At 31.0% G+C, this 26358-nt stretch overlaps 3 protein-coding genes across 9 annotated transcripts in view; 1 reads left to right on the forward strand and 2 right to left on the reverse strand.

The window, feature by feature from the left end:
* LOC120258493 (uncharacterized WD repeat-containing protein alr2800) overlaps positions 1 to 1885 on the reverse strand; it is a 29023-nt gene extending 27138 nt beyond the window's left edge. For all 5 annotated transcript variants that reach the window (XM_039265922.1, XM_039265921.1, XM_039265920.1 and 2 more), the window contains exons 1-3: positions 1303 to 1885; positions 666 to 744; positions 86 to 164 (exon numbers count right to left, since the gene is read on the reverse strand). In XM_039265922.1, coding sequence (XP_039121856.1) covers positions 86 to 164; positions 666 to 744; positions 1303 to 1836 — 692 coding nt within the window. In that variant the 5' untranslated portion in view covers positions 1837 to 1885. The remainder of the gene's footprint in view (positions 1 to 85; positions 165 to 665; positions 745 to 1302) is intronic.
* A 2494-nt stretch (positions 1886 to 4379) lies between these two features.
* LOC120258102 (meiosis-specific protein PAIR2-like) lies at positions 4380 to 10399 on the forward strand. 3 transcript variants are annotated; one of them, XM_039265446.1, is made up of 22 exons: positions 4380 to 4436; positions 4513 to 4569; positions 4955 to 5051; positions 5147 to 5215; positions 5333 to 5425; positions 5932 to 6055; positions 6202 to 6271; positions 6380 to 6421; positions 6984 to 7112; positions 7172 to 7285; positions 7467 to 7506; positions 7577 to 7618; positions 7893 to 8017; positions 8240 to 8252; positions 8361 to 8431; positions 8509 to 8616; positions 8704 to 8854; positions 9190 to 9266; positions 9333 to 9393; positions 9491 to 9636; positions 9721 to 9846; positions 10166 to 10399. In XM_039265446.1, exons 1-22 carry the CDS (start codon positions 4434 to 4436, stop codon positions 10217 to 10219), a joined length of 1812 nt encoding a protein of 603 aa, XP_039121380.1. In that variant the 5' UTR covers positions 4380 to 4433; the 3' UTR covers positions 10220 to 10399. The 3 variants fall into 3 exon arrangements, 2 of the variants coding, with proteins under 2 accessions (XP_039121380.1, XP_039121381.1); XM_039265447.1 differs by having other exon boundaries at positions 8539 to 8616; XR_005535952.1 differs by lacking the exon at positions 9333 to 9393.
* Positions 10400 to 21607: 11208 nt separating this feature from the next.
* Positions 21608 to 23481, reverse strand: LOC120257890 (F-box protein At1g67340-like). The gene is made up of 3 exons (XM_039265183.1): positions 22671 to 23481; positions 22424 to 22586; positions 21608 to 22352 (listed from the first exon to the last, which is right to left on the reverse strand). The coding sequence occupies exons 1-3, from the start codon at positions 22946 to 22948 to the stop codon at positions 21681 to 21683; spliced, it is 1113 nt and encodes a 370-aa protein (XP_039121117.1). The 5' UTR covers positions 22949 to 23481; the 3' UTR covers positions 21608 to 21680.
* Positions 23482 to 26358: the final 2877 nt, after the last annotated feature.

Consider the following 26358-nt stretch of genomic DNA (forward strand, 5'->3'; position numbering starts at 1 on the left):
CTGAATAATATCAAAAGAGTATTTCAAGCAAACATCATGAGTGAAAAAATTTAAAGCTGGGGCATCATCTAAATTGATCACTTACAGCTCATACCGAAAAAAAGCTTCACTTTTTTTATTCAAGAACATCTCTTTGTCCTTCATTACATTGCTAGGAGATTTACCTACAAAAAGAAAGTATTACAGTATATTTCCAGAAGGCATCAGACTGCACAATCAGAGGAAATGTGCATCCCTGAGTTTCAAAAGGTACAAACCAATTTCACCAGATAAATCCTATATCATACTCAATCACCTCATTTACAACCAAAACATCTCATGATATTATACCAAATGATAAGCAAAACATATCATAATGCAGAGAAACTCGCCACAAGCTAACTTAAATCAGTGATGTGTCAGATTTACCCATTTAAATATTATGTAATAAATGAAATTGAATCAAATCAAACCATACAGTGAAATTCTAGCAGATTGGCAACTGATTTAAATTCTTAGAAGCTATGAAATAGTTCTTAAGCAAACCCAGATAAGCATATTATAGATTACCAAGCTATAAAATAGTTCTTAAGCAAACCCAGATAAGCATATTATAGATTACCAAGCAATGTTACAAGGGGAACCAAGAATTTAAACACTAGATATAGAGTACTAAATCGACATACATTGGAGAGGAACTGCATCTGTTGTCAACTTGCCACTGGCAATCTTCACTGAAGCCCTAGCAGTAGACAGCTGAACACCCTTTATGCAGAAAAGAACACATGCAATTACTCTAATGTCCCCCAAGAAAAAGTTGAAAAGCAGAAATAAATCAGTGTGCACGAAACGAAGACTAACATAGTTGACAAAGGACACAAATCATGGCAACTCAAATCAAGTAAAAACAACAATAATAATCTATTTAAGCTGGCAATGCCTGATTTAACCATCTAAGTATGCATCAGATTCCCGAACAAAGAAAATAAAAGAGACATTGCACCATTTTCAGGGGAAATATGCCCGGATAACTCCATCCACATCGGTTGCAAAGACATTCAAAACTAAAAATTCTAAAATCAAACTAAAAACAATTAGAGACAACAGTGCAAAATAATAGTTGGAAAAATAAGGATTCTGCAACATTAAAGTAGGAGCATCGAGTACAAGCACCAGAGAAAACTATCCTTCCATTCAATACAAACTTCAAAAGCCCCAAAAACATTGAAGCGGAAGTTAAATCAAACCATCAAGTGATAATCAAGGAAAAAATAGAATTCTCAATGGCCTTGCAAAAGGAAATCAACAAACCAAAATCAATACCTTGGGAACCTTCCCTTTCTTCTTGAGAACCTTCAAGTGCAATCTCTGAATATAATGCATCAAATGATACTTGGAATGTTTCAAGAGCAGCATGTCATACACCTTCCGGTTCGATTCGAGCCACGCCATGATCTCCTTAGAATCCACCAGACTATCAGCATCCAATGACTCCAGCCACGAGTACACTGGCATCCACTGGTCTGTACGCTGAAACCTGTAAGGATGAAGAGGATCAGACGGAGAAGGGTTGGAGACCTGGGTGGGAGCCGGATTGAAGAGGGAAATGATGCGGCGGTGGAGCTCAGGCCGGGGGAGCGATCGGAGGGATTCAGGGAGGGAATGGAGATTGGACTCGATCCAGGAGTCGAGATCGGTGGCGGTGGGAGGAGTTGAGTGGGAGGAGAGCCAGGATACCGCGAGGTCGCGCCATTGCAGAGGAGGGGGAGGAGGTTGAGAGGTGGAAGGAGAAGGATCGGGGTTAGGGTTAGGGTTAGGGTTAGGGTTTGGAGGGAGGAGGGAGAGGGGTTGTGACATTGGAGAGGGACAAAGCTCAGAATTCCAACAGAGATTGGTGAGAGGAATAGGCGGCAGGACGCAAATAAATTAGGGCAGCTTTTGGGTTTAAATGAAATTTTAACAAGGTTTTCCCTTTTTCTTTTTTTTCTTTTTTTTTTTATGATGAATAATGCCGTTGAGTATTTATTGGATGACCCAAAATTTATAATTATTAATCTTGAAGAGTATATTTGAGTTGATTATTAATTATGAAGACTAGATCTTAGTTGTTTATTTTGAATTTGAATCTTTATAAAAGTTTTTTTTTAATATAAAATATATATATATATACGAAATTACGGATATTCTGGATTATTTATTTGAATACAACTTAAAAAAAAAAAGGGGAGAAGCTCTCCCATTTTCATGCTTAATTTTTTTTAAAATAAAATAAAATTCTTAACGCCAGCTAAGGGGAATTACCGTTAAGAATTTTTTAAATTTTTTAAAAATTTATATTTTTATACGTTTAATTTTTTAAAATACAAATTTCAAAAATATTTAAAAAAAAATAGGACGATCAAACATGCACCGGTCAAAAATTATTACAAATTTAGTCCGTTCAAGTTTGACGGTCTAAACTACACCGGTCAGTAATTAGTACAATGTTGAACAGTCAAACCTGCATCGTTAGTCCTGCTTTATACTAATTACCGGTGCAGATTTGATCGCTTTACCTTTGTACTAGTTATTGATCAATGCAGGTTGAATTGATCAACTTCGAAATAATTTCTGGATGATAAAAGTTTGACTGTCCTAATTTTAAATATTTCCGGAGTTTGTATTTTTAAAAAAATATAAATGGTTTTTATTTTCTAATATAACTTTAAAAAATTTAAAAAATTCTTAACCGCGACACGCCTAAGTTGTGGGTAAGAACTTTATTTATTTTATTTTATCAAGCAATTTTTTTTAATAAAAAAAGTCGAAGACAAGAAATTTTCTCGTTTTTCACTACGCATTTGGTAAATAATTCAGAACATATATAATTTCATATTTTTTTTAATATTAAAAAAACTACATATATACAGTAGAAGAAATATTTGATAAAAATATTCATTATGTATGTTTTATAACACTCTTAGTACCTCTCAATTTAATCTATGGTTAAAAATATATATATAATTATTGAGTTAGTAAAAAATTTTATTTTATTTTTTAAGTTTTTTTTTAAAAAAATAAATGTTATTCTACCACTAATCTCTTTTAATTATTTGCCCCACCTTTTTCATTTTTATTTTATTTGTGGCCCATTTTTGTTTTATTTTTTGTTTTTAGTTTTTAAGTTCTATGAAATAATTTTTAGTTTAATGTTGTTTTTTTACCATTTTTATATAATTTTTTTATTAGTATATGATGTGCATGTATAATATGAGAATTTTATATTTCAATTTTAAAACCATAATGAAATCCAAATATGTGATTTATTTATCAAAACTAATTATTTATTAGTTATTAATTATGTTTATTCTTTATGCAAAAAAAACTTATAGTCATAATGATTAAACAGTTAAAGTTTTTGACTTTATGTCATGTCGAGGGTTAAATTCTCTTTTTATTTCATAAATAATATGTTCGATGATTTGTTCACATTTTAAAATGAGAAAAAATAAATATAAAAAAAAACCATTATACTGCAATAACCTATTGATTTATTGACACCAAATTTCTTACACAAAGTGTTTATTTAAAAAAAAAATGAGATCAAATGACAAAACTCACATAAGATGAGTGTAAACTATGTATTGAGTTATTAATTTCACATTTGCGCACGTCGTTAACTTCTCTTAATTAGAAGAGTGTTTATTGTCTATTTTAAAAAATATATATATTTGTCAATTTGAAATTTATTTTCCATGAGTAATTTAATCATGTTTAACCCATAGTGATTATGTTTTATGTTGTTGTATACCAATAATAAGAAAATAGTAATTGTTGTAATTATCGGGGGTAATTTAAGAATTTAACATATGAGCATAAATAATCAGTCAATTAAGCAGCAACTATGTAATTACCTAGTTGGTAATTGTTTTTAAAAGATGAATAAAACGTTATTTAACTTTTTGTTTGCCTTTTAACCAATAATCATAGTTATATAGGACTAGAGAACTAAATAATGAACATGTAACAATTATTATATATTCTACACATTTTAAATTAACATTTTAATTAATTAAATAATCATCAAAATGGTAATATTCTTTATTTTTTTTATCTTCTATTAGTCCTTAAATTTAAAAAAACAATATTAATGCTTTCAAAGTAAAAAATTTAAACTTTTTTGTTGTTTAATTTGGGCTCTTCGCGGGCAATTTAAAATTCAAACTGAAAGATTTCTTTGCTTGAAGATCTGTATTCTGATCATTGCACAGATCTCGAAGAAGCCGAACGGTCAAGATCTTATTCGAGAAGATTCGTTGAGATCTCGTCCTAACCGCATCGGCTATAAATACCCTCCTCTTTAGCCCGCCAGTTTCCCACACCATTCGAAAATCTCTAGCTCGCTTCCTCTCTCTCTCTCGCTCTCTCCCGGCTTCCATCGCACGCTGCTCTCTTCTCTCTTCTTCCCGGCAACGATGGTAAGCTCCTCGCCCTCTCCCTCTGTAGATCGATCTATGGATCTCATCTCATGGAACGGTGGCATCTGTTTTCCAGGTCGTAGCTCAGAAGCTGAAGGAATCCGAGATCACCGAGCAGGATTCGCTACTTCTGGTAATCTCTACACAATTTCTATCTGGTTTCCTTCATTCGTGGACTCTTGTTCGTCATCTGGTTTTAATTGGTCTCAATCGCGTTTAGAGCATGATCGGGCTCTGGAATTCATACAAATCTCGTTTCTAAATAGTTTTGTCATTCATATCTCGCCTAATTTCCCCAGTTCTGTTAGTATCGTGAATTTTTGATCGGATTCTTTCGAATGAGATATGAAGTTTTGATGGCTTGCTAGATCTCATTTCATTTGATAGTTTAGAATCACAAGGATGGGAAATTTTTCTTTGTTTATTATTTCAGTAGATGTGGATTGGATTCCATCACTGCAGAATTTTTGTTATATTTTTTTTTTCCAATTTAGCCATTATTTATTGGTATTATTTAGACTCGGAATCTGCTTCGCATTGCAATATACAACATCAGCTACATTCGAGGTCTCTTTCCAGAGAAATACTTCAATGATAAGTCAGTCCCAGCTTTAGGTCAGGTTATCTCCCTGAAATCACTTATAATTAAGAAAAAATCACAAGATGATTTAATTTTTTTTACTCTGTTTTTTGGTTTACTTTAATCTCAGAGATGAAGATTAAGAAGCTCATGCCAATGGATGCTGAGTCCCGGAGGCTGATCGATTGGATGGAGAAAGGTCTTCACTCTTTTGGATTCCTTTTATGTTGATATTTCTCATTTATTTTAACTAATATTTTCAGATACTTCTTTTTCCCATGGTTTCCATATTTACATGTCTAGTATTTGATTTCAGGGGTATACGATGCACTGCAGAAGAAGTATCTGAAGACATTGCTCTTCTGCATCTGTGAGGAAATCAATGGTCCGATGATTGAAGAGTATGCTTGTGAGTACATCTTCATTGTATATCATTTCTGTTTTGGTCAAAATAGCAGCTGACATTTTCACCTGAATGGATTGGTATGACTGTACATCTTTTATGTTGTACCTTGCAGCACTAGTGTAGGCATTTTTTTTCTTCTGAATTTTATATCAAGCCATGGACCGTTAGTGTCATACATGAATTGTCTATATGATCATATTACTATATTAATATTAGTTTTTTTTTCCCTGATAAAAAGACACTTGTGAAATTAAGGTGCTGATCTATGTTATAAGGCAATTTTTTGGTACCATGATTAATTATAGTGAATGGTTGCGGATTTCGTAATTGCAAGGAAAATTCCTATCAGTTTTTTTATGTGTATTATTTTGAAATTTCTCTATTAAATTGGAGATCTATTGAACTTGTGGTGATTTTAATTGTTGATGAGAAGCTGAGGTTTATGATAGAATTGTGAGGTGTATGTTCTGGAAGAAACACCTAAAACATTGTGAGAACTGTGTCTGCAGTTTCTTTCAACTATGCAAGTTCGAACGGGCAGGAGGTTTTTATGAATGTGAGCGGCAGCGGGAACAGGAAGAACAGTGCAACTTTCAAATCCAATTCCACTGATATCACTCCTGATCAAATGAGGTAACCATGCTCAGCTTCTGTTCTATGTTTTTTTTTAATTCTCATTTCCTTTTACGTGATAATGTATGTGAGGTACGTCAGGCTTCTTGGCTGGAAAATTCATATGGATGATGGTGCTCTAAAGATTTTCTTATTTGTTTTCTCAGGAGCTCTGCTTGTAAAATGGTTCGCACCCTAGTTCAGCTAATGAGGACTCTCGACCAAATGCCAAACAATGTAAGTGAGACCAAGCATCTTCCACAGATGAAATTGTCAGTTTTGCTACAAAGAAGTGCACTGTGTTGTACAATCAGCTAATGCGAATGCTATTTCCTTGTGTTTCAGCGCACTATTCTGATGAAGCTTCTCTATTATGATGATGTCACGGTATGCACCATCTGTTTAGTTTAGGATGTCTAAATTAAGTTGCTTACGTTAAGGATGGGCTGAAGGCTCTTGCTTTTCAGTTGGAAGCAGCACTATGATTTGCTATAGTAGTTATGATGATCTTGTAGCATGGTAATAACTTAGCCATGTTTGCCTGCATTGTATTGATTTTATTTCCTAGTGACACCCACACTATCATTTGTTTTGTTGTTTGTCTATGTTCTCCTTGAACAGATCCTTGATTACTTTCTGTTTAGCGTGAGAAAAAAAACTGATGTTCTGTGATTTCATCTCTGCCTCACCTGATTTCCTTCTTGGTATTAGTTCAAAACTGAATTCTAAAATGTGACTTTTCTTTTATTCCACTGCTTCTGTACTTCTTCTGCTATTTGATCTTATGGTAATCTTAATCCATGGCAATTGCCTTCCATCTTGTCTACCAATGTAAATCCATTACCTTTATACAGAAACTTCTCCAAGTAAAGCTTCCTTGATTTTTGATTTTGTCTGCATTAGTAGCAGTCCACTAGCTGGCCAAACTAACTTTCAGAATTGGTTGCAGCCAGAAGATTATGAACCCCCATTTTTCAGATGCTGCTCTGAAAATGAAGCTAGTAATGCATGGGCCAAGAATCCATTGAAAATGGAAGTGGGGAATGTCAACAGCAAGCATTTTGTATTAGCACTGAAGGTAATAAAGTGAGGTTATTAATCCTGAAAATCTGCTGTGGCTGATTATTGATTGTACAGGTTAAGAGTGTCTTGGACCCTTGTGAGGATGAAAATGATGATCTTCTTGAAGATGAAGAGGTTAACTTGGGAGCTGACTCCATGCAAGAGGACAATTCCTCTTCTGATAGTGAGGTGTTGTATCCAGTTTTCCTTTAAAGTTGCAAGACTCAAGGTGTAAATTATCTTCTTGGACCATAATAAAAATGATGGAGATTCGTTCAAAATCAAATTTGATGGTTTTATGCTTTTGATAAGCAACATTTTGGTTTTCTACATCTTGATTGACATTAAAAAATTTTATTTTAAATTTCAGGCTCACCCTTGTGAAAATCAGTACTTTGTCGCACCTGTTGGTAATTTCCTTATTTCTCTGTGTTCAACGGAAAATTTAATATTGTGGAGTTTAACATATGTGTCTGATAGGTCAGAGATGCGTTGGGAAAGATAATACAATGGCCTCTGAAGGTCAGTTTTACTTTGGGAAGATCATTCATATTCAAAGAACATAATGGCAATAAGTATTATGTTTCGCAGGGGGTCTATTCTAAGCATTATATTGTTAAATCCCCTAAAGATTGTCACATTTAAAGGATTTCCACCATAGATAATTGGCATGATAAATTTATCATGAAGGCTCATCTTCTTAATTTTGACATTCTATGTTGTTTCATGGTTTTAATGTGTGAAAAGATGGTTTCTTACTTTTGCTCTCAAGTACATCTATTTCATGCTATTCCAGATGATACTCAAGATGCTGCTCAAGAAGATGAGCAGACATCACGCATGAAGGAATGGATTAATGCAAGACAAGTGACCACTGTTGATCTCACAGATATTCTTTCCAATTTCCCTGAGATATCTGTGGTAATAACGTTATCTATCTTCCCCTTGTATTGAAGTTCATTTATTATGATCTCTGACATTCTTTTCAGTGACGTGGTATTGAAATATCTTCTATCAATTCTTTCTTTTTGTCAGATAATCACAAATTGACCATTGAATATGTAGACATGCATGAAGTTGAGTTTCAAAACTTATGTGTAATGTGGTCTACCATATTTGATTTTAGTTTCATGTTAAATGCAGGCATTGACTGAAGGTAATAGACAAGAGGAAGCATCATGAGACACAATTCCCATAATGAGGAAATGCTAAGGTTGCCTTTCATCGTATGGCTTCATATATTTATTTTGTGAACAATTTTCAGATATTGTTGAGAGGCTGTTGAAAGAGGGATTGCTAACAAAAGCTGGGAAGGATAGCTATACCATAAATAAGGTTACAATAGCAACTGTTTCCTTACAAATTTTGAAACTTAAATTACCATTTGCTTCGTTATGATAATGAGTTATCAGGAGCCAAACTCCAAAACCTGTGGCGTGAAGGAAGAGGTGGATATGCAAGACATTGCAAAGGCTGAGAGGACTTCCAAAAGTGCTGATGCTGATTTTATGTATATGAAGGTAATCATCATGAGTTGTAAAACATCAATATTCATTTATTATGCTAGTTATTTTGTCATGATCAAACTATTTGTTATTTGTTTCCAGGCTCTTTATCATGCTCTTCCCATGGATTATGTCACTGTCGCAAAACTTCATTCTAAACTTGATGGCGAGGTTAACCAGAATACCATCCGTAAATTCATTGATAAGATGGCTCAAGAAGGATTTGTCCAAAACACAGGCAACCGTAGACTTGGTAAGTTTGTAGCACTGCTTTTGCCACAAATGTAGCACATGCTTTTGGGATAAGGCTTAACCAGTCGTTCATGATTGAAAATTCTCTTTCTGACTTCACATCCGTTAGAATTTGAGTTAGTTACCAAGACTAAGCTTTTGCAGTGATTGGTATTTAAGTAGAGTTAGCAATGTATTGCTTTATCTATTCATATTTAGGTCATTCAAATTCAGGAAATCAAGCAACCATTTGTATGTCTTTCCATATAAACTAAAACCTAGTCATAACATTTTACCAGGGGACTCTCTTCTATTGTAGTTAAACATGCACTTTATATTCTAATTGTTTCCATGCAGGTAAGCGTGTCATTCACTCAGAATCCAGCAGCAGAAAATTAATGGAGGTCAAGAAGGCTTTGGAGGGCAAACAAGCGGTAATCTCTTTTTACATCCTGTTATCCATTTATGCAAACCCTTGTTTATTTTTCCAATCCAAACAGGAATTGGAGCCCAATAGCAACAAACCTTTTGCTTTCAATGAGACAACCATCCTTTCCATTGGTAGTTGGTTATCTTTCGCAGTAAAAACGTTTCCTGATTTCAGTAATGATGTTCATTTTAATTGTGAAAATTTTGTAAACTATTTAAACTACACCAGGTCTCAATACTAAAGATGGATCTACTTGTGGTGTCCTTCACTCCATTGGATCTGATCTTACTCGTACAAGAGGACGATCAGAGACATATCAGAATGGATCAGTACGAAGTGGTCAAACAGCTCACACTCCCACAAGCAATGCTGAGGTTTGTATTCTTATTGTTTGAAATTAAGGATTCATTCACTCCATACTGTAGTTGCACTATCCTCTAACTAGCCATTAACTACAGCCAATTGCTTCTTTGGAGAGTGGAGTGCTTGGAATAGATCATGAGAGAGCTAAAGGTAGAAGGATCTCCTGCGATGGGAACGACTGCCGCTCCTCTCAAGACAAAAGATCACGGAAGGCTAGCACGGTAAGACAGACCCTTCTACTTCTTAATACAAGTAGTTTTGATCAATTTAATCTTTAAACTAAAAAATAGATGAATGTGATATTTCAATTTTTTAAAAAAAGAACAATAATAATAATACAAAAATAAGAAGCTATATCCGAAAAGTGACTCACTTACAGAGTTAATGGACCAAATTTACTGATGATGTTTAGTTGATGGACCAATGCTTCATATGGAGCTTTTTAATTATTCATGCTCAGTGAGTTAATCATGTTATGCATCAGTACTGTGAAGTTGGTAATACCAGATATTAAGATTTGATTATCGCTAACTGATGCAGGTTAAGGAACCTATTCTCCAGTATCTGAAGCGCCAGAAATCCCTACAAGCCTAAGAGAGATGACTCACTTTGGAGAAACACCAACTTTTGAATAAAAACATTTGAGACAGATCTCTGTTTTATAACACAAGTATTACAGGAATGTCATGGAAAAGTTTTGCTTTATAAAACTGGTACATGTAAAACTGGTAACATTTGCATTTGCGGACCTAAACTTCTCCCCATTTGTTTTGATGGGCTTGGTTTCAACTGCCCGTTGCTGGACTAAACTTCCTCATAAGCCTATTAAGTTCAAATTCCTTGAAATGTTTTGCTTATGAACTAACTAAACTTTGTTTTCAGGAGCAGGTGTACAGCTGTCTCTGGATCATGAGCTCTGGGACCTTCTCCAACTTTGGCCTCAAAATCTCAGCCCTATACATACATGTCAAGGTACCACTATGCATTATTCTTTTTGAAAAAGAAAAGATAAAAAATCAAAAGGTTTGATAAGGAACTCAGGATTCAGGACCAATGTCATCACAATCAGGCCTGTTGTTGTAGAACATGGCCTGTCTTCCCCTTATGCCTGGTACTTGTCACCCTTAGCTTTATATATATATATATATATATAGGTCTGCTATTTATTCCAAAGCTACAATGGAAGCAAAGGTTGGTGACGATTTCCCAGCCTTTTTGATTGACATGCATGGGCAAGAGGGAACACCGTCAGTGCCCAACCATGATTTATGCGTGATGCATTGCTAGTCCCAATCTTATACTCCCATATGGCTTGATCCTTTCAGCTAATAATGCACCTTGTAAGGTCTCCAAAGAGCAACTATTGTTTATGTCTCTTGGGCTCTAGATGTGGGACAATTTTGGTGACAATTATTCTCCATGTCTTAATCATCATCAATCATAAGCTTTATCTTAAGCTAACTTTCATGCATATCCTAATCTATTTAATACACTTGGAATTAATTCAATGCTTAAAAGTTAAAAGTATTATCTTTAGTTGTGATTCTTTTATTCTCAAGAATATCTTGGGATTTTTTTTTTTTAGATAGGGAGTAAGATTGGCTCAGAATTTAGAATGATAGGATACAAAATGGTATTATATAAAACTCTTTATTTCTTGGTTTTAGGACAACAGGTATCAAAATAAGAAAAAAAAATTTAGCTTGTTCATAAAATTAAGTTAATTTTGTAGTGTTTGATCCTTAATCCAAATACTCCCTCTGGTGGTTGTGTTATAATCATTACATGCGCTTTATCTTAAGCTAGCATTCATGCATATCCTTGTCAGCTGGATAAACATGAAATTAATTCAATGATCTAAAGTATTATCTTTAGCTATGGATCATTTATTAGTAAGGAATATAAAAATGAATTAGAGATTAGGCTCAATTTGTTATATTTTCACATAATTTTTGTTTCTCAGATTTATAACATAATTAACATCTCAAAATAAGAAAGAAAAAAAGATGATTCTTTGTTTTTCACTATATATTGTAGTATGTCAATTTGATGGATTTCATTCTAGAATGTAGTATCATGGCACTCCAAATTAGATTAACCACCTGAATTATGCTGATAGATGTAAACTTTTTCTTTAACGAATAAAAGAAAAAGTAAATAGCTTATACTTTTGACGTGTTTAAGGTAATGTATGTGTGTTTGTGAGGGCAATGAGCAATCTTGAATAAAGAAAGAGGTGGAACTAGTGCCACACATGATTAAGATGAAACCAACTTTTTCTCCATTACTTTGATCTCAAATGGTAATTAACTTACCTTTCCATACACGTAAAGCCTCAATGGCCCTCATGTAGTCTTGTAAGGGAGCAAAACCATGCCCATAGATCCTTCTTTGCACAATCAAAATTAATATTCCTTCTTATAAATGAAATATAAACATAAAAAATTAATTTTATTCATTAAATTTTCTCCATATAAAGTTTGTGAATTTGTTCTTGTGTTAAATTCCACTCCTGCATTGTTTGGTTTGTGATCTAAGTTTGAATTCATTGAGACTAGTTACTTTTAAATTTTATTACTATGATGAATCTGTTTCTAGTCATGGTAACTAATGTCTTTTATCATTTCTATCTGTTAATTTAAATTAATTTATTTATCTATCTAGTCTAAAATTTTTATATATAATCTAAACTCATTTAGATTATATCAAAAACATTATATAACTTTTAATTCTCTAAAATATTACAAAATAACCTCCATCAACTTTGTCCCTAAGATCCAAACGTAAATAATAAGGTTCAATGGTATAAAAGTAGACATACTTGGATATATTATTATAAGGACCGATAATATAGGGGTGTCTATAGATTTGAAATTTAGAGATGTCCACAGTAGTCGTCGGATAGTAATCAGACGACTTTGATCATCATAAACAGTATTGAAAATGCATTATATAGTGTTGCACAGTATCATAAACAGTAAAATAAATATAACATTCATATAAACAAATAACCGTTGGATAAAGATCCAACGGTTTTAAATCCAACAGTTTTTAGAGAATAATAATTTAAGGACTTACCTAGATTATTTTTTACCTATTATTATTATTATTATTATTATTATATGGTTTTATATGCTGAATAAATAAATAAAAGTTTTAGTTGTCTTGCCATGCACTTAAAGACCTTTTTAAAGACCCTCCCTTGTGCCTGAGAATAAGGAGGCAAAATCAGTGCATCCCTCTTTTTTTTTTCTAACTTTCTGAATTTTGAGTACTATCTCATCATCAAAACACTTCTATATATTCCTTCCTCTCTCTTCTCTCTCCAATTGACACTAATATCCTCCTTAGTTCTACAACTTTTTACTCATAATCTTAAGATCTTAAGATAAAAGGCAGGCTATTTTTGTCAATTGACATTATAGCAAAGGGTGTATCTTGTTAGTATCTGTCCATTTCTTCTTCACTGAAGCAAAAGAAAATGTACGGTCCATTTCAACAAAAACGAACCTATATACTCTTTTGTTTTTATCGGGTTTATAAACTTCGTATGTTTTATTTGTTGTTTTAAAGCGTCATATGTGTTATATATATAAAATGCGGCTAGCATTTTTAATACGAAAATTTTAATATAAGAATATCATTTTTAATATAGAAAAGATATGAAGATATAAATTATGGATAATTTTATAACTAGCTATATTAAATTATGTCAAAATAATCGTTTTTATTATATGTGAGATTTGGTTATTACATGACAGGATAAAAGCCGGAAGGAATATATATATACATTTCAGTACACACAACTAAAGATGTAATATGATTGCTAAATACTATACCACTTATTTTGGCTTTATATAATGATCATTTTTGATGAGATATCATTTTAGGTACCTATGACACTAAATAAATAAATAAATAAATACATCATGGCAATGATGCCTCTTGTTGTCCTGGCTTGAAACATTTATTTGCATGTATTTATTTATATATATATATTGCCAAGTTATTATTATTATTATTTTTCAAAATGTTTATCAACCGGTATAAAATTTTATCAATTGTAATATGTGACACAATTTATTGGAACATATATTTTTCCATTAATTTGTGTGATGATTTGCATGGTTAATTTTTATTTAATAATTTGAAATAGTTTGGATTTTTTAGATGATTTTACATGCACATGACCTATATGCATTTCCTCTCGTAATGTCCACCATATAACTCACAAGGCTTTAAAAGTTTAAGCACTATTAATAAAGCTATAATTGCAATTGATAAGACAAGAGTATCAGCTCTATAGAAAATATGCTTATAAATATCTCTTATCTTATACCTTTCTAAAATAACTATCACGTGTTTTGCATGAATCTCTTCTTTGATAAAGGTTTTGTTTTTTTGTTTTTGCTTTTGTTGTTTTTTTTAATAAAAAGTATATCTTACCTTATAAGTTATTACTTAAACCGTCATCTTTTAGTTAAGGGAATATAAAATCTCTTTATGAAAAAAAATAAGGTGGCGAGATATATATGAATAAAATTTAGAGTCAAGTGTATTTTTATTAATTTTTTGAAAATCAATAATTTTAGAATGTGTGTCTATAAAACATTTTTTTATTGTAACTTGAAAGAAATTTTGTTAGTAATATAAATTTTATAGCCGTTCCAAATCAACTAAAAAGATTATTTTTATAAGTAATTTTATTATATATGATGAAATCAAGCTAAACAAAACTTGTCACAACTTCAAATATTCCTTTTTTTTCCGCGATGAGAATTGAAACACATCAACTGAATAAGATGAAGAGCTTGAAGAGGAGGAAGATTGCATGACCCTAAGATGGTATACATTTATCCTAGTTTTCTTGTTTGTCTTATCCATAGAATCGAGCTTGATATTTCCATAAAGGTAAAAATTATATATCTTTGATCATGAAAAAGCTATGAATGAATAGAAAAATGATTTTACAAAAGAAACATGGAATTCTTTGCTTGAGAATAAGGGCATAGATTTAATCACTTGCAAGTGAATGTATAAGTAGAATGACATTGTACATATATAATAAGTTAAAAGTTTCCCCATAACAAACTTGGGCTAGTGCATAAAATTTTACTTTAAGGGAGTAGTGTGAAAAATAAAATAATATTAAACTTATATATTAATTTTTACAAGAATGCAATGAGATAAGTTTGTATTTTAATTTTTGTCATACATGCACAAATGCATGGTAGATTAACCCACCATACATTTAATGGTAGCATTATTATGTGGGCTAGCATGCAATGAAATATTTACACTATATATATTTATAACTTCACCTTCTTTCCCACCTTTGTGTTTAAAACTCTACTCATTTACTTCTTGATTATACATAGTTGTGATATTCATTTTTTATTGTTGATTTGATTACTGAAAACGGCTAAATCTCAATTTAGTAACATATGTATAAAATTATTATTTATATATAACATATAAGTAGAAAATATTATATTTTGATTTATTGATGAATTATCTTATTTCATCTGATATAAAATGATGTATTTTATTAAGATGATTTAATATATTTTGATCACGCATTTAATTGAAAAGCAATTTTTTTTAGTTAATATCAAATTGATATTTATGAGGTAGTTTTTAAAAATAAGTATTAATTAAAATTATTTTTAGGATACACATAAATTAAGGGGTTAGTTTTTTTCCTTTATTTACATGTAAAATTGAGAGATCATTACATACATTTAATTGACGTGAAAAAAAGTATTGCTATCTTACAACTCAGACATTGAACATTATATATATACACACACTTTGACAGTTTCCATGTCTAATTAAGTGTGAACTTAGCACCTACCAAATTTAACATAAACAACAAATTTAGGGGTTGCTGTTAATTCACATTTTGTCCTTGTAAAAGATGTCTACTAATTATTTTCATGAACAACAACTCACACATTGAAATTATAAATTAAAAAAAAATAAAAAATAAAACAATATATATATACTTTAATGGATTCCAACTAAATTAAGTGTGAACTTGCCGCCCATTTCAACCAACAATGAACAACAAAACATTCATCTTTCTACATATATCTCCTCCTTCTCCTTATTCCACTCATTGAAGTAGGACTTTTTGCACTTAGTGGCAACAACCAAACACCACATTAAACTAAATAATATTCTCGGTTACTAAAGTATTAATCAAACCACTAATTATGCATTAAACATTATAGCACAACATGTACCATCCTAACTAATCCCACACTCACATTGACAAAAAGTGCATCTACTCTTTGAACCAATTCCCTTTTAATTAATTTATTTATTAAAAATATTAATAAATAACTTTGTCATTTACATATACACCTCAAATTTTTTTTTAAATTTTATTACAATATATATATATATATATATATATTTGGTATCTATAAAGCGATGAATTACATATATATATTTTTTCTGGAAAGAAAATCAAAATTTTAAGGTGAGTTGAGGACTTTCATGCTTGTATTTGAGGAAAACACGGCAATCGTACTTACTCTAGCAAATCTCAAATATTTGAAATTAGGCACTAAGTACTCTAGACTTTGATTTCCACCTTAACAAACCAATTAGATTAGGGTCACAAAAATGCTTATTTTTAAGCTCACCTTCTCTTTTTATTTGGTAGAGTTCACATGTTTCTCCACCGACCAAAAAAACAAAGAAAAATACATATTTATGGTTGAAAAGTTGTTGAGATTGAATCTTGGTTTGGGTGGCTAAGTGCCGACCATGTTCCTCTACTTAACACGCGTCTAACACTTATTTTATTAACCACTTAATCATTTGCTAATTAATATTTATTTGTTAATTTGAACCACTTTCATAGTTACATATATATATATATGGAAATAGAATTTTAATTAAATAATATTTTGTACTACTAATTATGTCACATATAATAAATAACAAGAATCTCATGAATCATGAAGCATGAAGTTAGGAGCAATGTATTACATAAAATAAATAAACTTGGCATGTTGTAGGACAAAAGAGCATTATTTATTTTTAGTGGAAAATCTTCTGTCACTAAATTCATTATATATATATATTAATCCGGTTTTGTTTCCATTTGAAACCATATATTTTTTTCATATAAAATGATCTCTTATTATTAGATGCTTTTAATTCAACATGTAAACCTAAGTTTATACGAAAGAAAGACCATGTTATAATTTCAGGTAAATTATATTATGATTTGATAAGAAAGATTATAAAAAAACTACAAGAAAAGCATGATAAATAATAATAAGAAAATATATAGTATAATATAAAAATTGAAATTATGGGCACAGTTATTCTTATCAGAACTCTTTGCACATATTTTTCACTTTCTCATAAAAAAACAAGACTAGGACAAATATGTGATTAATAATTGTTGATATATTTATATAGATATAAAAATAAATAAATAAATAATGATAATTTATTTTTGTTGTTTTATGCATGTGGACAACATGTGTCATGGGCACATATGAACTACGTATATAGATATGTGAAAGTGGATAGAAAACGTCAAGAGCTCACACTAAACCTTTGGGTGGAGATCAAGTATGTATGGTTTTGGATATAGACAGATCACTCATCATCTGCCAATATCGACATTTATATTAATCGTTAAATTTTATGTGCATATGAAAAATGAGATATATAATATTTTGATCCAAACCGTTTAATTAATTTGTATATAAAATGTTTCAACAAATCTCTACAAACATCCACAGTTCACATATTCTATATATATTAAAACGTATGAATATTTTTTTAAAAAAATAATAATTAATGCATGTAATTATGAAAGAAAGAAACTAACTCTTCTCCATACTTTTCTCCTTTTTGTTTTAATCTATAATAATTAATCTTTGACCAGCATACAATAATTAAAGGGATTATCACAAGTATATCTATGAAAATTGTGAATTTCTGACTTCATGAATTTAGTGAAAGGTTCCTTCATCTGGTTTAAAACATGCTAGTACTTGATTTCATTAAAAATAAAAAATAAATTAAAAACTATGAGACAAAAAATAATCTTTTTTTGTGAAAAAACTTTTAAAAATAATAATAATAAAAAAGACCCAAATGTTTTTTTGTGTGCCACATAACCTTGGTAAGAGGTAATGCTATGAGTGGTGCATAACTTTTGTGTAAAATTTATATATTCCCCCACTATGAACAAGACCATTCCACTAATTAATGTTGTCCACTGGGACCATAGTTGATAAATAAATTGCAATGAAAATGGAAAATTTAGTACTGACTTTGAGGGTTATAAGTTGGGCTATACTATTATGCATAGTGGTTGAAATTAATGCTATTTCATAGTGTGATATTTCTATAATAACACAACAAATGACTAGAACAAAAGTTGTCACTATAGATAGACAATGTTGATCAATTATTTGTATTATAAAAATTACCTTTGTAGTAGATTATTCTTAGAAGCATGTAAATTTTTCTGATTATGTTGCATTTCTTACATGATTATGCAGCAAATTCTAAAAGAGGAAAAATTGGTGCTGTATTAAATGAAAAAAAATTTACAAAACATGCCCCAATTTAAGGAAAGATTTAGTAATGCCTTGATCCTTGAAGAAAAATCTATTAGACAAATATTCTTGGGAAGTCCTAATCATTGTGAGGGGTAAATTTTTTGACAGGGAATTAAATTATGATACTTTTTATTATGAGGTTAAAACTTCAATTTGAATAAAAAAGATTGCTCAACTTCAATTTTGTTTCACTAGAGGATCATCTATTAGATTCCGACTTAATTTTGATGATGTAATGTCAAAAAACTCTCTATTAGCATATGAAATAGAATTATCAGCTGAATAGACAGTGTATCATATATATGATGACAAAGAATTTCAAGTATATACAAACATCAAAAATAGGTTAGAATCTCTTAAGTAACCATTTAGTGAAATAAAATTAAAGTTTAGACTCCAAAATGAAGAAAATCCATAATTTGATGGTCTATCAAAAAATTACCCAACTGTGAGGTTTTACTTATTCAATAGAAATCCAACAAACATCCAAACTCAAGAATTCCAAATGTTCATCATTAAGTAAGAAAGAGCATTCACTTCTTGCATGTAACCATTCTTTCAATAACTTTTCCTCTTGATCTTGAGGTAATTTTGAAAATTTGAGATTGCTTTATGACTTTCTAATAGTTTAAGGTTTTAAGCACTGAAAATGAGTGATTGACTATATAGTTTTATACTTTTAAAATCACCACAAAGTCAAGCGTTCACAAATGAAATCCATGATTATAAACTACAAAGTAATATTTTATTATAAACAACCGAGTTTTCTCTGAGTCAAATTATGAGCAATAGTACATTGGTACTACTCGGTCCCTATCACCGAAGTGAATTACATATAATTAAAATAAATAAATAAATAATTAATTATTACAATGGACTCAATTCAATTTAATGGAAGAGAAACCACCCGTGATTCAATGGTAACTCGCTGGAAACTCACTACAAAATGCATAAAGGGATAAGAGTTTAAAACTTTACTCATATAATATTATTGATGCACTGTACATTGTGGATCAAGTATTGTTCATCAATGCTATTTATTAGTCATGATGTGGGTTCTCTGTGAAAAATACAATGTTTATTTCCCTCCAGAATTGTGTGATATGGATATTTATCTTTAAGGGTCATTAAATAAATGCAATTGGTGCACCTTTGTATATGCCTATCATTTTGACAATATTTGTTGTCTTTATAAAAAAAATCAAGTAAAAACTATCCTTTTAAATAAATCTAATTAATTTTAAGTTTATGCTCGAGTCACTCAATAAATTGAACACAAATTATTATTATGTTTTTTTGCAAAGTGAACCAGCAATGTTAGAAAAGTACATAAAAATAGCATTAATATTTTAATACATTTGTGTTTTTATCTTGCATGAATTAAAATTAAAATTTTTTATTTTAATAAAAATACTAATACTCTATATATATATATATATAAAAAAAACCTCAAAACCAATAAATGAGGAGTTCATTGGCATGAACTATTTCACAAAGAGCTTGGTTCCTTAATAGTCATCTATTTCCTTTAATCCAACAAAGCATGTGAAAAAGGTGAAAGGCATGACATGAGCATCCCAAAGCCAAGAGTTATTACTCTTTCTTTTGGCCTTATCTCTTTCTCTCTTTCTCACAACCACAGACTTAGCCCCAACGCAAAGGCAGTAGTTTATTTCAAAGTCTTAAGTCCTCCACATCATAAAAGTTAAATGAACATCATCACACTTGTTCCAAATCTAGTCTTTCTTTCTTTAGTTCTTTATTTCTTTATTTCTCTCACCCCATGACTTCATCTCACAACTTCTCCTTCATTACATTTCAGTACATAACTCTTTCTTTCTTTCTTCCTTTTGTCTTTTTATCTATATATATATATATATATATATTTATTTATTTGTTATAGTGGTGGTGTTTAAACTTTAAATTGAAGGGGAGGGAATGAAAGTAAATTCCAATTGTAAGTTTAACTTTTTTTATTTCTTTTGCATTAATTAAGAAATGGCAGTATCTCTTGAAGTGTTGTTTGTCCTCTTGGATTAGGTGGCTTTTTTTGTCACCATACTCTCTGCACTATGCTGTTTGTCAGCTCATTCAAGTGGAAATATTTATCACCCCCATCCTCTCCACTTCTCTCTAATTCAATTTATATTTATATAATAATAATAATAATAATAATAATAAAAGTTACAATATTCTTTTGAGATCCACAAACTCTAAACCAATATGAGACCAAATGTTAAGAAACTTCTCATATATGACCACAAATAAACTTTTTTTTTTATATGATCTATGCATAAAAAATCAAACTCCTTTTATATGACCACAGATAATTTTTTTTATATGACTTGTACAAAAAAAAATTAACTCAAAATCAGTCTAAGTAATCTAAAACTGTTCACCTATTTATTTTTATTTCGGTTATATCTAACAAAACCCATATCTACTTAATTATTATTTATATGCATATAAAAGTGAAATATCACTATGTCTTTTTATCCATTTTTTTTTATTTTAAAAAATATTAATTTCAATAGTTCTTATAGGGAACATCAAAATAATAATAATAATAATCTATACATACTATTAAAGTAGATGTATAATCTACTCCGAGAGCGTTTTAAAGAACAATTATAATTTTTTTTAATTAAATTTAAGTTTTTATTTATATTACTTATAATATTAGTAATTAAAAAACATTAATTACACTAAATTATTTATGTAATAAATATCCATAAATTTTTTAAATCCAAAGTATAAATAGTTTATATGATAGTAATTGTTTAATTATATTATTTTATATATATGATATTGTCTCAAAACTCCTCACAAAATTTTAAAAACTCCATGTGAAACCGAGAAAAATACATAATAATAATAATAATAATAATAATAATAATAATAATAAGAGATTAATAGATATATAGAATGATATTGAAATTGGTTGGATCCAACCAACAAGATACTCAAAATTACCCAAACTCATTAATGAGACCTGACCAAGTACCGAATTAGAAAATCTTCATAAAAGACTTATTACACATACCATTTGATTTTGGACCCTACAACGATCTTATTAGTAATCCAATACACCACCTCATTAATTCATTATACACAACTTGCCCACCAAGCATCCTTCCCTTCCTTCCCCCCCCCCAAAATTCTCAATAATAATAATAATAATAATAATAATAATAATATCAAAATTAAAATATACACAAAATTACATATTTAATATTAAAACATTTACAAATTCAAACATATTTTTTTTGCTGAGTTCCCTTCCCTACCACCATATTTTAGTCCTCACCGAATATTCTTCATTTTTCATTTTTCCAAAAAAATAAAAAAATGCAACTCAAAAATCAGAAAAAAAGCAGCTCCACTGCGCAAAAAAATTAAAAACTAAAAAAATTAATTCAGACCGTAAAAACTCTATCCTTATCTCTCTTTCTTTCTCTTTGTCATCCCATGGCTGCCGGCGGTGCTGCTCCGGCGCCGGCGACGGCGAGATTCCATCGGTCCATGGGCGTGCACTCAGCCTTATGCGCGAGCTTCCAGTGCAAAGCCTGGCAAGCTCTTGAGCAATAGTTCACTGCCCCGCAAACGCTACACCGCCTGAACTCATGCCGTCTCGTCTCCGGCCGGCCACATCCGCCATGCGAGCACATCCTCATCCCTTCTTCCAATCCCTTCGCCGTGAACCACTCCACCATGAACCTATTCGCCGCGTGCTCCTCCCTCTCCTCCAACGCCCACCCGAAATCACTCAACAAAGGACACACTCCTCCTCCTCCTCCTATCGCCATCGCCGCAGCCGCCGCATCCGGCACCGTCGCAAGCTCTTGGAGGTTGGCTTGGATCAAGAACCGTCTCCCTTCCGTCACGTTCCGTCTCACTCCATAACCATCCTGAAGACAGTGCCCTAGCTCGCGCAACGCGTCGATGTGGCCGAGAAACGCTGCGCGCGCGCACAGCGCCACACCGGCTCTCAAATCCTTGTCCGTCTTCGCCCCTCCACTCCCGTTGAACTGGATCACTGCCAACGCGTACAACGCCGCCGCGTGTGACCCCATCGCCGCCCTCGCCATCATCGCCGCCCCGTTCCCTCTGCTCCCCAGACAGTAGAACCGGATCTGAACCAAAAAAAAAAAAAACCATCAAATCGAAATCTCATCGTTGGAGTTTTGGAGGTTTTGGATTTTACCATTCCGAGGGTGTAACACGCCTCGAGGTTGCCGGAATCCGCACAGAGCTTCAAGAACCGGTGAGCTGATTCACACCACTTGCTCGCCCTAATCGCCATGGATTTCGCCGAAACCTTCGCCAATACCATCGGATTCACCCCCAATTTCTTCAATCTCTTGCACCTAATCACCAAAAACCACATCAAAATCTCAGCAAATTCAATCCAACTCCGAAGAAATACCCAAAAACAAGGACTGAAATCGTACGTGATAAGCACGGCGAAGAGATCGGACGGCGAGGTCGCCGAGGCACTGAGCTTGGAAAGGATCAAGAGCACAAGATCATCAGGGATACCATCAAACAAGTCATGGCCGGAACCACAACCATACTCCCCCGCCGCCGCCGCCGCCTCCGACGACGACGACAACCGGTGCCGCTTCCGGTAAGGTTCTCCAAACCCTAACCCTAATTTCCTTTTTCCTCTAAACGGGTCTTGGTTATCGGATTCGGGTCTCGGGTAACAGAATCCGCTCCGAGTTTGCATTCTCCGGCGAACTAATTAGTTATTATTATTATTATTATTATATAAGTTCCAAAATAACAACGAAAGAGAAACAGAGAGAAAGCTAAGAGGCTCAAAACGAGCCTCTATTTATAAAGATATATAAAGAGTTTATAAGGTCACTTTAATGACTATTTTGCCCTCGAAAATAGTTGAGAATTACAGTAAGGGTTTGGTCAAACAGGGTTGACCGTGGGAAACGAGTTTGGGTGAGGGAAACGTCAGATTTCCACAGTTACAAAAATAAGAAAGGTACAGTTACAGTTACAGTGACTTACTACATTTGTAATTTAAGGAAGTAAATGAGGAAAACATAAGATCTGGAATTTGGGAAGTCAGTTAGAAAAAGATGGTTGGTTTATTAATAATAATAATAATATTATTATTATTATTATTAGTATTATTATGTGGTGAAGAAGTGAAACGGATTTCAGTTAGGAATGGTTTTAAGTTGGAGGATAAGAATGGTTGGTTTCTTTTAATTTGGGATGGTAATCAGTCCCCGGTCAAAGTTTTGAGCTCACTGCCCGGTAATCAGTTATTTGTTTTTCATTCATGGGGTTGGATTTGTTCCAGGGGTTGAATCAACCTTTTTTTTGGATGAACTATCCAATAACAGTTACAATTCTAGTTTTATTATTATTATTATTATTATTATTATAAACTAATATATATTTATAGGGAGTTTGTTGAGCTAGTTTTGTTTTAGTTAATTGTAGGGACATGAAGTAGAAAACAATCATTTCAAACTAAATTTCAGTAGCCAACTACTTAATTGTTTATTGCATCAGAGTTTTGTGGTTTTGTGTGCAGGGTATTTGTGTACTGCGGATGGGTGAATTTTTAACTCATGTAAGATGATTAGAGCACAGATATATTGAAATAATAACTTTATATATACATACCTGCTGACAAATAATTTATCTATATTTTATAAAAAAATAATTTTATTATTAATGGAGATTAGTCTAAGCTGTAAAAACTTGGATTGCTTAAACAAAATAAAAAAAAACTAGGGTTAAAAGATATATATATATATATAAGAGAAAATAATCTAGGTACATCCTTATATTAGGGTTCTCTAGGAATGTTTAATCACAGCAGTTGGATGATGATTCAACTGCTATTTGTTTATATAGATATTGTACATTTTTTACTGCTCATGCGTTTCGATACTGTTCATTCAAAGGTTAATGTGGATGTTCTTAGATTACTTATCCTCATATATATATATATATATATATATATATATAAATCAGTTGAATGTTAGGATTGCATGTGGGAATATAAACATAAATATGAATTTTTATTGTGGCAATAAGTTAGAAAAAAAAAAAACAACAACAAAAAGGCTATGTTTGCTTGCGTTATTGTGATTTGAGTATATAGATAAACAGAATCCCTAAAAAAATGTTTAATTTTCTTATATATTATTGATTTTTCCATGTATTTTATTTGTTTTGGAACAATGCATTCATGCATTAAAAAGATAAGGAAAGCTAGGATAAGACTATCCCCACACAACCACAGAGGAATTATCTCATCAATTTTTATTTAAATTAATATATTAATAATTAGAAAGTTATTAATATAAATAAATAAACAAACACTCTTTATTATTTTTAAAAGTAAAATTTAAATGACTATTAATTTAGTTAAAAATTAATTAACCCAAATAAAAGTTTGGCCATTTATCTTAACTCAAGCTTTTTATTCTTGAGCTAAACATTCAAAAATTGAATAAAATAGTAGGAAAAAAGAAGTTTTTGCTTAACATATAATTTTTTTTTATATTTACAAATTAATATTTAAAAATGAATTTAGGCTGTTGCAATTCTAGGGTGCTTATTTTTTTCTTTTTCTTTTTTGGTTATCTTGCATTTGAAAAATGTCATTTAAATGCAAATTCTAGAGTGGAAAAAAAAAATTCTAATTTTTAAGGGTACATTAATTTTATTGGTGGCTATAACTACTTTAAAGAGGCCAAATAAGAAATCACCTTTATAAAATATTTCTAAAGTCTATTAACACAGCACCTGAATTTAAAGACCCCATGTTTCATATATATATATATATATATATATATATATATATATATATATATATATATCAATTATCAAGTTAATGTTATGTTTAGACAAAATGGTTGTACTTTGGCTTACATGTCTAATGTTAAAGTATTCTTTTTAAAGAAAAATAAAGGAAAAAATAATACAAAGAGAACAGTGGAAAGACATTCCACTCACCAAAAGTGGCAACTGAGAACGGTGTATTTATTTATTTGAAGATAATCTCACCACCAAATATATATAATTAATTAATTAATTAATTAATTAGTACTTAGTCAAGTTAAGGAGATTAGATGAAAGCAATGCATTGAAATAGTCTATCTAGGTTGATTCAAGAAAGAGATGTGAACACCAATGTGATTGAGGTCTTTGTTATAGTCCAAATCATGGCCAATTTAAGGACTTGATCAAGAGTTGAAGTTCATAAATATCTTATTATTATTATTATTATTACTATTTCATAATCTTTTATTCTATGTATTTTCATAAGTAGTAGGATGATGAGATGAATGTTTTTAATTCCAAGTTTTTTTTAAGGTATTAAAAAAATTGACCCTTAGAATTTTTCTGCCTCAGGGTTTATATTATATCAAAGTTTTTGGTGTCTATTGAACCAAACTTTCTCAAGAATATACATATACACACACGCGCACACTTTAATTTTATAATTCAAAATTTGTATAATTTAGCTGTTAAAAATAATATAAATATTTAAGAATTATGATAAGTGGTTTCATCCCTCTAGAGTTGTAGGACAGAAGAATTTTTTTTAAGAGGTTCGTAAATCACCGTAATTGGTGCATCTCTGTATATCAATCACTTTAACAATTCTTTAAATGAAGAATACTTGTTGTCAATTAATAAAAAAATAAAAAATATCATATAGTTTCAGTGTGTTTATCTAAATTAAGTTTGAATGGAAAATTAGTATCTCCGTAAAAAATCAAACTTATGAATATAATATTTTTATTATATATTATGGAATTGAAAAAAAAAATTAACTGAGGTTATTTTAAAGTGGTTATTTGTTTTTAAGTAAAAAATCAAAGAAAATTAAACTGGAATGTTTTCATAGGGCACATTAGAAAATGTATGTTTGATGTTATCGATTATTGGATTTGGTAATATATGAAATATTTCTGGTTATATTTATTTTGTTTATAAAATAAAAATATTTTATTAAATTAAATTCCTATTTTCAATGTTGAGGATGACCCAAAAATATTTAATGAAACAATAAATTTGACATATGTTACAATATCAAAAGAACCTATAAATAATGAAGTACACTTACAATTATTTGGGAAAAATTTCAAAACTAAA

This window comes from Dioscorea cayenensis, chromosome 4 (genome assembly GCF_009730915.1).
Source record: "Dioscorea cayenensis subsp. rotundata cultivar TDr96_F1 chromosome 4, TDr96_F1_v2_PseudoChromosome.rev07_lg8_w22 25.fasta, whole genome shotgun sequence".
Classification (NCBI taxonomy): Eukaryota; Viridiplantae; Streptophyta; class Magnoliopsida; order Dioscoreales; family Dioscoreaceae; genus Dioscorea; species Dioscorea cayenensis.

Coding starts and splice junctions, on each gene's coding strand:
- LOC120258102 (XM_039265446.1), top strand. Junction 5,216..5,332: donor GATCGATTGGATGGAGAAAG/GTCTTCACTCTT, acceptor ATTTGATTTCAG/GGGTATACGATGCACTGCAG. Junction 7,507..7,576: donor GTACTTTGTCGCACCTGTTG/GTAATTTCCTTA, acceptor TGTGTCTGATAG/GTCAGAGATGCGTTGGGAAA.
- LOC120257890 (XM_039265183.1), bottom strand. CDS start 22,948: ATGCAAACTCGGAGCGGATTCTGTTACCCGAGACCCGAATCCGATAAC. Junction 22,587..22,670: donor CTCTTCGCCGTGCTTATCAC/GTACGATTTCAG, acceptor TTTGGTGATTAG/GTGCAAGAGATTGAAGAAAT. Junction 22,353..22,423: donor CGTGTTACACCCTCGGAATG/GTAAAATCCAAA, acceptor TTTTTGGTTCAG/ATCCGGTTCTACTGTCTGGG.